This window comes from Maniola jurtina, chromosome 4 (assembly GCF_905333055.1).
Source record: "Maniola jurtina chromosome 4, ilManJurt1.1, whole genome shotgun sequence".
Lineage (NCBI taxonomy): Eukaryota > Metazoa > Arthropoda > Insecta > Lepidoptera > Nymphalidae > Maniola > Maniola jurtina.
This window is the reverse complement of record NC_060032.1, coordinates 5,450,402-5,463,620: the sequence shown is the minus strand read 5'-3', so window position 1 is coordinate 5,463,620 and position 13,219 is coordinate 5,450,402. Positions and strand designations below refer to the sequence as shown.

The following is a 13,219-nucleotide window of genomic DNA, read 5'->3' as shown; positions in this document are numbered from 1 at the left end:
GCCGCTACTGCATAGATCCAGTAGAAAGGAGATCTTTCATTTCCTTATTAATTTATTATACGTGACCTGCTGTAACACACTCTCTAAATCTAATTGCCAATTCCACACAGTATCTAGCTATCTCGTACATGTTCTGCCTACCTATCTAGGTAAATTGTAAAATTAGGTATGAAAAATCTTGTTTGCTACCTTTTTAAGACAAAATCTCTGAATTACTTACTGAATACTAATTTTGTTGTTTGGCATCAAAAGAGCCCGAGCTTTTATGTATCTAGGTCTACATTTTTACCTACTAGATGGACCGGTCAGTATAGATTAGGTACATGAACATCAAAAGTCACATGGGAAAATAAATTATTGAACAGTGCATTCCTAAATTGTCCGTGAATTCAAATGAGGGGTTGATCTTGTTGATTGTTTGTGTTCATTAGCTAACAAAAAAGGTCAAAATATTTATACTAAAAAGCAGACGCCAAGTTAATGGAGCTTATCGATATTTTTGATAGATGTATTCAACTAACAACATCGGACGATAGATCGCTTCCTGTGTGGGGGGCTACACGGGTGCAACACGGTTCCCAATCCTAAACAACGCGGGACGGATGCCCTAATAACATAAATGCAAATTCGACCATTCAAACTTCCTGCGTTTACACTGGCTATATTAAAATACTGCGAACATATAAGTACGTTTTGGGAGTACCTACCTACACCCACTGTTTATAGAATTTTTTATTATTTTTATTCAGATAAGTACAAGTTAGCCCTTGATTCTTACCTGGTGGTAAGTTATGATGCAGTCTAAGATGGAAGCGGGCTAACTTAGAAGAGGTATGGCAGTTTTCATTAAACCCATACTCCTTACTTTCGCTAAATCGCTTGGGGGCACGACTTTGCCGGTAGGGTGGTAACCAGCCACGGCTGAAGCCTCCCAGACCAGACCAATATTTTCTAAACGTAACATAGGCGGTATTTCCTGTACCTACCTGTCAGTAAGTACTTCATTAAAACTCTGCTCATTTCCGCGGCATGTAAACCTCCCGTATACTTGGCGTAAATACCATATCTGGACAAATACGCCTAACGAACGTTCCTCAGATCTCTAATTAGGTTGTTATTTCCGTCATATTTCTTCTGGATTTTATTTTTCTTTTAGCGTTAATTGGGTACTTGAGTTTGCGACTTTCATATAAAGCGGTTAGGGCTGCCAAATCTATTTACATTTTCTTGTTATCGGAATTTGAGTTATAAATACATACATAAATTCAAAAGTAAAATTTGTGTCTACTAACAATTCTAGATCGGCTAAACAATGATTTGATAAACTCAATAATTTTATAAAATGATTGTTTTGCAGAACATTTAACGAAGGCAGGAGAGGTTTACAGACAGCAGTTTCTATAAAATATGTAAGCGTACATTTAGGTGATTCCTAATCAAAATTAGAAAATCTATTATTGAATTTCAAAAAACCGTTTTCCGGTTTTTTTTCTAAATACTGATGATAACCGCATTAAAACCTACTAAGAAGTTTAGAAGTTATACGTTACCAAGCTCGGATGGCGATTTTGTTATAAAGTATTTAGAAATGATTGTAGATCGATACTTACATAGAACCTCTGTGGCAACCCTGAAGACGGTTGCAAGTGGCACTAATATTTTATTTACTGGTCCTTTTAATTGATCCGTCATGTATTATGCATGGAAAGGGATTGGTTCAAATGAAATCCAATATGTTTTCATATATTTTTTATTTCAGTGTCTGTTAACACACATACTCGTATCTACAATATTTTGGTTCAGTCGGAAACTTAAAAAACTAAACACTAGATTTTGGTACTAGAATGCATGCATGCGCGATGCATCAGCTGTATAATAAACTATAAACTCTAGGTATAGTAAAACTAAATTATTAACAAGTCACGAACATTCATATGAACGGCTTACAATTTCCTATGGCTTACGCTCCCTTCGCGTTATTCTAATACAATATTTACAGTAAGTTATAAATTACGATATTTTATTTATTGAGTTTTTACATTTCTATAGAGATATTTAGTTACATTTTATTTGAGTGCAGTATTAGAACGATTACGTTTAGTATTTTCATATGCATTTTCATTTTATTTTAGTGTTATTCAATACTTAAACGTATTTCAATGAATTTTATAAACACAAATAATTATGTATTTAAAAAATTATTTTTACACAGATAAAAATTTCAATTTATATAAAAATGCCAAAAATTAAAACATCCCAAGTGGTAAAATGCATATTTAAAAAAATCACGCACTTGCATTTAGAGTTCCATACTGCCTATCTTGACATCAGAATAATCAGTCAGAGAAATATTATTATGCTGCAAATATGAAGGTACAACAAACAGTTCTAGTCTATAAATTATAAGTATAAGTGATCCTTAAAATTATAGCGTATAAAATAATAATATTTTTCTGACTAGCTGTAAATAAACATATTAAATTATTCTTATGAAAGGCTTAAACTTAGATAAAAACCACCGTGACATCATCAATAAGGTCGCTTTACCCTATACGCTACGGAACTCTATAAAATATACATATTGAAAGTTTAATAATATGAGCACTAGAAAAAGAATGAAATAAGAATAATAATATTCACATCATTTATTAATAGCTGACCCCCCATGTCTAGAAATATTGGATAAAACAAAATGCTATAAAATTACAAAATGTAACAACCGTCTTCATAATTTACAGAAGGTAGATAATTAATTATAATAAATACAATACAACTACTTAATTTGCGCACAAAATAAAAAAGAAATTAACTATGAACTAATTGAAAATGGAATTAATTAGTTGACTTCATGGAAATTACTTGTGAAAATATTATGGTCAACGCGCACTGTCACTGGTCACTGATTGTAAGTGATTTTTATTGTTACGAGTAAGGAATTGTTATTTTTTGTGAGATTGTTTACGATAATTTCATAACATACCTACATTAAAATTTAGACATGCGCCATACATTCTACGAATACACGAACTAACTCTTTTATAATACTGGCTTACTATTGTCATTTCAGAATAATTTTACTTTTCTCAGCCAACCTACGTTAGGTACATATTTTTTCTTTTAAAACTAAAGACTTCACTAGATACACTCTCCGATTCATAAAAATATAGATGCTTTTATAATACGTAAGCACAATGTAGTATGTACAGTATTATGTACAATTGATTTCAAATATTATTATCGTTAGTAAAAATAAGTAATCCATAACTTTCAAGAATTCAGGACATTTGAATTTGAACACAACTCTGAGAATACTGATTTATAAAAAAACTTTGAAGCTACCTATGTTAATAAATAATATAAATGCCAAATCGATAAGATGATGGCGACAGATTGTTGAAAAACTTTGATAACTTTATCTAAGAGAAGTTTCTCTCCCTGCACTCTCCATACAAACTTAGTTTGGTTCTCATTTGAACATCAACCTTTCAAACTCAATGAATTTTGCAGACATTTTAGGTACTATAATTATCTGTCTGTGGTGTGCCAGATTTTAGTAAAAATAACAAGTTTTAAAGTAACTTTGAAACTAAATAATTTAACGGAAATCTGGTAAACCACAAACACAGATAAGTATTAGTTTCTAGAACATATTATCAGCAAAATTTATGTGAGTTTTTATTATTGGATATATTATACTAAAGTATGTTTGTCTGAAGCACTCTACGGATAAACTCCTCTTAAAGTACGTAGATGTAAGAGAATCAAATTACACGCGTTATCTTTGTCTTTTAAGAATATTACAGTAGCTAGACAAATATTCAACTTAAAAGATTTATGGGATCCTTTCAGTGTAACAACCATATCGAATAGAGATAAAGGAAAGATCATAGCCCACAATCTCAAAGATGGGTATTTGAATCGTCGACGTGTTTCACTTCATAGGCTCTTAATGTTTATTGCTTGTCAAAAGTTAAACGATAAAACTGAACTCGCGCCGTAATCCGTTTTCAAAAGTAATCTCTAGTTGGATTGGCTTGTTTAAGTTAGCTACGAGGGTGACCAGACGTACTGACTTTTCCGATTGTGAAAATCGACTAAAATTGCTGGAATAGCAAAAATTCTGGTCAACGTTAACTGTTCAATTGACCTGAGTGTACCTAAGTTTATACGTTATAAAACTTGACACCAAAATTACGTTAATCTGCCTTTGAAAGACTGTTTGTTTCCCGCTAAGACTTTAGCTCAACGCTAATGTCACGTCAGGTAAACTCAGGTTACTTAAAAAGTTACACTGGGCCTCTGAAACGTTTTACAACAACAATTCAACATTAATACCACTACGATGCCTTCTGGTGGGTAATAACGGAACTTTTATTAGAACATTACTTTCTATTTCCTCAATCATTTATTATGCCTACATTTAAATTATTTTAAGATCACTTGCAATAACTTCATTAGATAAATGGGAATTAATATATTTTTCGGGATTGTCCGACTTCACAAATGGTAACCCTAGTCGTAGCTAAGAGTGTATAAATTTTTTACTAAACCAGTAATAAAAATGCACGAAAAATACTTTACAAAGTTTCCCATTAAGTATAAGTAGAATTTTATGATAAACTTAGAGATCATGCAAATAATATAAAAATCTTAAAATATTTTATAAATTACGAAAGGTATTATAACTATGAAACATCCTACAAAAGCTGCCTTTAAAAAAAAAGAAAATGCTGCCAAATGCATTGTAGCTACGAATTGGGTGGTATTTGTACTTACATTGGAAGTATGAACCCTATCTTCTTATTAACAATTGAAATGAAAAATCCTTTAATGAATTTTTACAACATGAAATCGAAAATCTACTAAGATTATTGGCGTATTGCAAATAAAAAGCGTTCTTACAAATAAATGATTTTTCAGTTATTTATTACTAGGGGATGCCGGCGGCTTCGCCCGCGTGGATTTCGATTTTTTAAAATCCCGTGGGAACTCTTCGATTTTCCGGGATAAAAAGTTTCCTATGTCCTTCCCCGGGATGTATCCCAAGTCTGTACCAAATTTCATCGAAATCGGTTCAGCGGTTGGGCCGTGAAAACGTAGCAGACAGACAGACAGTCAGACACACGCATTTATAATATTAAGTATGGATGTATAGCTCACAAGTTAGGTCAATACTTTCTGCCTACTTCTAAGTAGGCAAGAGACAGCAACATAGAGCCACAGGGAGCCATACCTACATATTAGGTATAATACCCCATTAATCATAATACATACTAGTTTTGAAAATTACATACCTGGTGAAGAGTAGGTAGGTACTGATTATCGCATAGATTGAAATCAAAGACCAAAGTTACATAGGTACCACGTTTTTGACATAAAGAATATATTTCATGTTATGAAACTAGATTAAATTACAACAATTTGTTCAAATGACAATACAGGTAATAATATCCAATTTATATAGCACACGATTTTGTTCTTTGGTTCTATTCACTGAGACAATTTTAATACAAACAACATTTCAACGCAACAAGACGTACAAAATATATTACAACTTACAACTATCGTGAGTTAAACTCATATTTTAAAAGCATAAAAGCGGATAAACGGACATCGCAAAGTATGTAAGCCCCAGTAATTCTTCGACAGGGACTGAGAAATCCGAGGCGAGTATCTTTATTATATGTATGTATGACCCAACCATGGTCATCATTTTGTCAGTATTGTACGATGTATCTATTTCATATTTTGTTAAAATTGCTTGAGTACGTACTAGCATTAATGCACTTAAATGTGTTTTAGGATTAAACAAAGTCGTACCCATATTAATATTTAAGCCTACGTAAATCTGACCGGTTTTATGTTCACAAAATATAAAATCGTTATCTACAACAGTGTTTTAAGCGGTATAAATTATCGCTACAACCATTTTCATATCTTACTTATATACTATTTTAAACTAACTATTTACAATTATTTTGTAATCAGGAATATTAATTACATCTTGATTGGATTAAAATTTTGAATACTGAGCATTAATATTGAGCGAGTGCTTTTATTTTTACTCGATTACGGCAAAGCCAAAGGGTTATGATTATAGCACTCTATATATGTACGAGTATGTACTATAATATGTATCAATCAATTAATCAGCCTGTTTGTGTCCACAGCTGGACATAGGCCTTCCTGAGAACTTGCCACCTCACGGTCCTCCGTCTTCTTCTTCCAGCCACTTCCCGCTATTCTTAAGGTCCTAAGTTCAGTGCACTATGTATGTATGTATGTTCCACCGCAGCAACTAAACTACTGGGCCGATTTTGATGAATTAGGTGTCAATCGATTTTTTGTTATAGTCCGGGTTACACTTAATATGAACAAAATTAACATGGCAAATGTTACATCCAAAAAAGTGGGATGCTCATTTTTTTGGTATCGTATCAAGTTTTATTCTAAGTCAGCATTTATTAATAGGAATAGTCGGGTTTTAGTTTTGAACTTCTTTAAGGTGCAGAAATGTTAAGGCTTGGTAGGTATACCAAAGCCCGACCGGCATTATGACCAGCATTACATCGCTTCACGGTTTATTTGCTTGGCGAATCCGGCTTAAACCGCCGACTTTGGTTTTGTAGACTCTTTCAGTTAATTGGTACTGATTCTGATGAGTAGGTAACAAATTTTAGAATATTTGCATCTTTTTCTTGTCAATGTAACAAGATAGGTCAGACAAACTTAATTTAAAACTGTCAAAACTCGTGAGTTTAGGTGCCAGTCTTGAGCATACTGTTTAAAGTAGAGTAGGGTAGCAGTAGCACCAAAGTTTATAAATATATTCTAAAAATTATTTTTCATCTTTTTTCAGCAATATCAAGAAGAATATGATGCAAATACTCTAAATTTAGTTTAGAGAATCAGGATTGACGTTAGTTGCCCTAGTCATATTATGCTTGGCTATAATATGAGAATTTCAAACCGAAAAATATCGCAAATTCAAAGGAAATTTATAACAAGCAAGTTAAAGTTACACCACGTCCTTACTCGTCCCGGTTGTTATCATTTTAGAGAACTGCAATCCGGTCTCGACAATGGTGCTCGAAGTTTTCAAAAGTTCCAAAATGTTATTACAATTTATATGCAACCCGAGTAGGTAATAGTGAATGCGAGCGGTAGAGACAAAATTGGTTCGATAAAGAATCGGAGGTTTGACAGAGCAAAGCCAATAACTCTATTATACTTATCAAGAGTTTCAAATACATTGGTATAAGTATATCTGTGACCCCAATGTACATATACGTGGACAATTTCTTTACTTTTTAACCCCCGACCCAAAAAGAGGGGTGTTATAAGTTTGACTTGTGTATCTGTGTATCTGTGTGTCTGTGTATCTGTGTGTCTGTGTATCTGTGTATCTGTGTATCTGTGTATCTGTGTATCTGTCTGTGGCATCGTAGCGCCTAAACGAATGAACCAATTTTAATTTAGTTTTTTTTGTTTGAAAGGTGGCTTGATCGAGAGTGTTCTTAGCTATAATCTAAAAAAATTGGTTCAGCCGTTTAAGAGTTATCAGCTCTTTTCTAGTTTTCTTGTAGAAAAGAAGGTTAGATAACCGTTAGGTTCATAATATTATGTCAATAGACAAATGTCAAGCTGTCAAGATGGACGTTGCCTAAATACATAATTATTGTAATTATTTATTTGAAAATGCTGTTTTGGAAAACTCAAATACTTTGGATCGTCGGGGGTGTTATAAATTTTTAATTTACACTTGTTAGGATAGCTGTATTATGTTAATAAAGTATCAAATAAGTAATTATAAAATAAAACAGCACTATATAAAACAAGTAGTAACTAAAAAAAACACGACTGCTCTGCCATATTTTTTTTTAAACTTACCTATCAGTGTCATGCGGGAGGATGTAAAGATTCCAAGTTCCAACGATACAACATACATCCACATCTGTTCAGGCACTTAGAAAATATGGTGGAACAAAGAGGCTCACATACATACACACAAACTCTGAAACCATTTCACTCCCTTTTTTGGGCAGTTACCCATTTACTACTGTAGGATTCAAGGCCATATTACAGTCTCAAAAGCTGTAAGTATGTAATATAAAAAAAACAGCTACGTCGAGAAAAGCGTATGGTGTCGTAAAAAACGTTAATATGTTACATGTCGCGTATTTTACGAGTCATGTACTTAACTTGTCATCAGCTGATGTTTCAACGTCGTATGTCCGCATCAAAATGGTTAGTGATGAATATTTTTATAGCCCCGTCTTCGTCATCGTACCAGAAGATTGAAAAATACATACTTCAACCCTTTATTTGCTACGCACCAAAAAATCATGTCTCATTAAAAATTGCTCGTTGATTTACGTTCTATTATTCTATATTTTATTTACATCAGAAAAATGTAAAAATACAAACTAAGATTTTTAGTAATTGTTACAAATTAAATGCCTACATCAGTTTTTTTTGAAGAGAAAGAAACCGTCTATAATAAAAAGTTATTCCAACCAAATACGAATTTCGACATTTTTGGAAGGTACTTATATCACGAAAATACGACGCCCAATTTTGTCTGCACTCCAGGCTAAATAGTTGGGAGCAGCCGCGAGAGATGCAGCTCGCAGATTACCAAGTATGCACCCGCCTTTAAAATATTCACGTGATATTCACGTAAGATATTTAGGCTTTTCACAGCAGCTGGGTCTTTGAGCGCTCTAGCCTGGAAATTCCTTTAGAAAATTTTGGAAGCTTGTTTAGAATCTTTTATTCTCCAGAATATTTTGCGACGCGGAACGAGAAACTTTGCATGCTCGCCTCGGTCTTAAAACTGCATAGACGAAATTTCATGTTTAATATTATACTGTGACGGAGAATGCGACATTGTTTTCAGAATATAGGAACAGTAAAACAAACTTACCCGAAGTGAAGTTCTACAGAGGTGTTTTACTATAAATATGTGACAAAATTTTCGCATATGAAGAAAAACCCCCACTAGAACAAATGACATCAAGCGAATCGTAGGATCCGCTGGATCCAGGTGGCACAAGACTGTGATGTGTGAAAGTCCCTAGGAAGAGGTCTATATCGATGATGATACAGTTTATTAGTCAGCCAAACCGCATCAAAAAAAAAATGGAATTTTAGACTGAAAAATATGCCTCTTGCACCGTGTGCGCTCACATTAAGTTAATACTCAGTATTCAAAAGTAGCTATAGTTTACATGGTATGGCTACCTTAGATTCACATTTCGTTGGGCTCATTCTAGATTGCATTAACCCTGTAGATATCTATTAAAAATGTATCAACGTTCATCCCAATAGTCCTCAACAACTAATTTAACTTAACTATGTAGATAGTATAAGTATTCAATAAGGGGATGGATTTAAAGCACATCTTGTATATAGATATTCACAAACTTAAGATCACTCTTAGGAAATTAATATTAGCTACCAAAATATACACAACGCAAAGACAAAAAAAAAGTACATGAATAGATCTGAACAATTTCTTTGATTAAAATTATTTAGTAAAAAAAATTCGCAACATTATTAAGAACTATTTGTTGTTAAACTAAAATACGATTGTGACATTAATTTAAACAGATATTTTTGGTAAAATAAATCTATACTGGGGTTTAAGACACTGGCACTGATTCTGTTGTAGTGTGCACTAAGCCTAAACTAAATTGATAGGTGTAAAAATAGTGTCCATCCTTTTAGAGAGAGCGCGCACTGCGGTGCGGCGAGCTGCGGTGCATTTTAAAATCCGTAAATTTGGATTTAAATCAATCAAACTCCCGTGCGGAATTTTGCGGAAAAAAACGTACGGAAATTTACCGTGGTGCGCTCTAGCTTTTACAATGTTATGCGGAAAGGGATGAAGTTACTCTAATACCTGTCAATTCAGTTTAGTCAAGGATTTGTGCACGAACAACCGAAGGAACGCCTCTGTTTTAGTTTAACAAGCTATACTTTATGTTTATATCCTTTGTAGTATGACCCATATTTGTTCGAAAATGGCTTACGGATTCTTCGATCAAAATGCCAAGTGTTGTCACAATATCGCGACAATAGTCTGATATTTTGCGAATGGCATTTTAAAATACATAAGGTATTGAGGGGCTGTCTATAAGAGCTGTTACAATACAATAAGGGAGATTGTACACAGGCAGACAAAACAGGCCAAAACTTATTTATGTATTTATTTATTTACGAAAATTATTCACTTTATTTTATTGTATATATATTTATTTATTGAACAGACTCGCGAGCTGCTTTAGTTTAAGTTGTTTTCATATTTTGTGTTACAAATTACTATAACTTGAACGGACATATGGAAATAAATAAATTGTATTAATTTGAACTAAAGGAAAAGTGACGAAATATTGTATCTACCATAAATACGGCATACCAGCAGCACTATTTCAAATACTACGAAATTCCTTATTTGACCATCATTTTGAATGGTAAAAACCATGCCACTTTCCCCTAGCTAGTTTCTATTTGACCACATGTATGGATACGTCGAAGGGTTTTCTCGGTCGATACAAGTCAATCGGGGTGCTGGCTTTATGTACAGAGAGTATTATTTTTGCTTCTGTTAGCTTGTAAAGGGCAGAAAAATCTTTAATCTAAAAATTTGAGGTCAAAGGTCACTTTGGCCCCCGCCCTTTAATATTAAATATTGACACTCGTCCTCTGACGCGACTCGAGACATTATTAAAAAGCTTATATCAGGCTGGAGCTATGAAATTGCTTTAGTGCTTTTTGCGTGACGGAGGAAAAGACATTTTTATTTTGTAGTTTCTTTTAAGAAAGGCTGGCCTTTTTACCCCGTTATTATTAACTCGCTTACTTGCACTTGTTTGTCTGTTCGGTACAAATTCAATCTATTTTCAAAATAGTTCCAAAATTTGTTAAAAGTAGATATACCTAATTTATAATTACGTGAGCGAAACAATCTCTAACAAGGCCTTTTTGAAATAAAAGATTGCAATTTTTTTTTATAATTAAAGTACTTTCCTATAAAAATAAGGACTACAACTCAACATGATTATTTGTATGCTAATAAGGAGCCGATATTTACTTCTCGTTATTTTTGTTGAGCCACCCCAAAGCGTTATTTCCCTCACTTGAGAAATGTTACTTTAACGTGTATGGTTACATTGTTTTTGCTTCCCTTTTCCCTTTGAGACATATCAATTCCCCTTGTCACTCCATCAGATGCTGTCACATTACGGGCTCTCTCACCCAATTATATTGTACACATTTTATTGACAGCCCCCTAGTTTATTTACACTTCCTTCCAATGTATTGATCGTGTCCGATACGGAAACACTATTGATAGTTCGTTCAGCCGCCGCTATATTTATAAATCAAGTTAACACAAGCTACATACAGTTTAGGTGCCTGGAAGTTTCTTTTATCACAAAAAACTATGTATTATTGTTAAACATATCAATACTCGTATTGTCAAAGATTGACTAGTGTATTATGCGATTCAAATAGTGATCTAGGTTTTGTTTCAAAGTTACGCATACCAAACGCTTGGTATAAGCAACAAAGATAAACGAAAGTTGAAAAATACCTTCCACTGATTTTCACTGAAAATGTTGGATTTTATAGGTACAAACAATCAACACCCAAAATGGCTAACATATTATCCTCACAGATAAGTATGCACCAAATATGTTATAGTTCCTCTCACTCCACTGTGGTGTACGCCGACGTCATACTCAAACTTTCTTCGACTTAACGGATTTGCCTGCAGACAAAGTTACAGTTTGTTACTATAAAACGACGACTTTGCAGACAATACGCTTAAGGATAGTGTGCGGATTACCGACCGCTTTGAAAGACCCTGTGATGAACAGAGCTTGTAAATGCTTTTGGTAGACGAGCAGAACTTTGTTGACGACTGGGGTGACTGCTGCTGTCGTGGCGTGCCGCAGCGGCCGCTAACCAACTGGCGGCAGTCGTCGAATGCAGCAGTTACCTCTGTCGTCGACAAAGTGCAGCCACTTTTAAGAACACGTCTTGTGAGAACGGATGCAATCCGTTGCGCCTTTCCCTAAGCGTATCGCCAACGAGCTTTCCCTTCTCCTTATTAAATGTTCCCAAAAAAATTCCATCCATAACACCAAGTTAGTGCAGTTAGTCGTTATTGGCTGATTCCATAGTACATGCTAAATCTGTGGGCTTGTCAATAGAAGTGAATCATTCATTAGGTGGGATTAAAATTATCACATTGATTGCATCAAAGTTTCATATAAACTATAATAGAGTCGGGCTTGTTAATGATATTTTAATCCCAAATTGGACGGGAGAATTTGGACTATTTTGAGCGGTTTTCATGATTGCAAGCATAAAACGTCTATATTCACGTCCGATGGCGTCAAATGACTTAGGGAAGCTTCGCCCTATTAGCTCATGCTAGGAACCCTAGACGGGTGAGAAACTAGTCGGGTTTACACCACAACATCGTGGCGGACATGAGTCGATATTGGCCTTTTTGGGCCAGGGACAAATCTGACACGAATCTTCTACAATGTTACTATTGGTATAAAAAGAAAAATCCTGACTCACTGAGTGACTCCAAACCCTTGCACTTGGAAAGCTGTGCCCAGAAATTTATTTTGTAATGTAGACAAGGAATAAGGCTGGATTATTCGAAATACTGTTCCCTAGTGTTACATAAACTAGTAAAAATTTTCTGCAATATTAGGAATACATTATATCTAAGCAGACAAAATGCTGAAAAGAATTCACGCGTAAGGAATTCCTGTAGATTTGCCTCTGGCCTTATATTTGCAATCATCATATAAACTGCCTTTTAGATGGACTTTGACATTATTAGATTTAAGTATAAGATATATTAGAAGATTTATAACCAAGTGCTCTGAGTCGGTACTTACAGCAACTTGGCAATTTAGCAGTAATCCAACTAAAAGTTAGATGTGACTGAGCAATCCCTATCGGGAAAGTTAGTTTTGATAGAAGCATCTACACTTAAAGCCATTGATATTCGTGAAGTTGAGGAAACTTTCAGTTTATCCAAAGAAGTTTAGCCAAGCGACTATTAGGTTTCGTAAACTTTCTTAAAGCCAAAATCTACTGGCAAGTTTTCTTGCAGAAGTCACTGTCATTCCCATGTCAATGACAATTTCTGCAAGTTTTTAATAGGTTGAAAACTTGCAGAAGTTGACTTGCT

At 34.1% G+C, this 13,219-nt stretch overlaps 1 protein-coding gene and 1 long non-coding RNA gene across 2 annotated transcripts in view; both read right to left on the bottom strand.

Annotated features, from left to right (window-relative positions):
- Positions 1–1,734: 1,734 nt before the first annotated feature.
- On the bottom strand, positions 1,735–7,308 carry LOC123864836. Its single transcript, XR_006795846.1, has 2 exons — positions 5,161–7,308; positions 1,735–4,897 (listed from the first exon to the last, which is right to left on the bottom strand). It is a non-coding gene; the product is annotated as an uncharacterized LOC123864836 (long non-coding RNA).
- Positions 7,309–9,314: 2,006 nt separating this feature from the next.
- Positions 9,315–13,219, bottom strand: part of LOC123864791 (heparan-sulfate 6-O-sulfotransferase 2) — a 131,494-nt gene continuing 127,589 nt past the window's right edge. Inside the window, exon 9 of the mRNA XM_045905470.1 lies at positions 9,315–11,773. Within this exon, the coding sequence (XP_045761426.1) occupies positions 11,745–11,773 (29 nt within the window). The 3' untranslated portion in view covers positions 9,315–11,744. The remainder of the gene's footprint in view (positions 11,774–13,219) is intronic.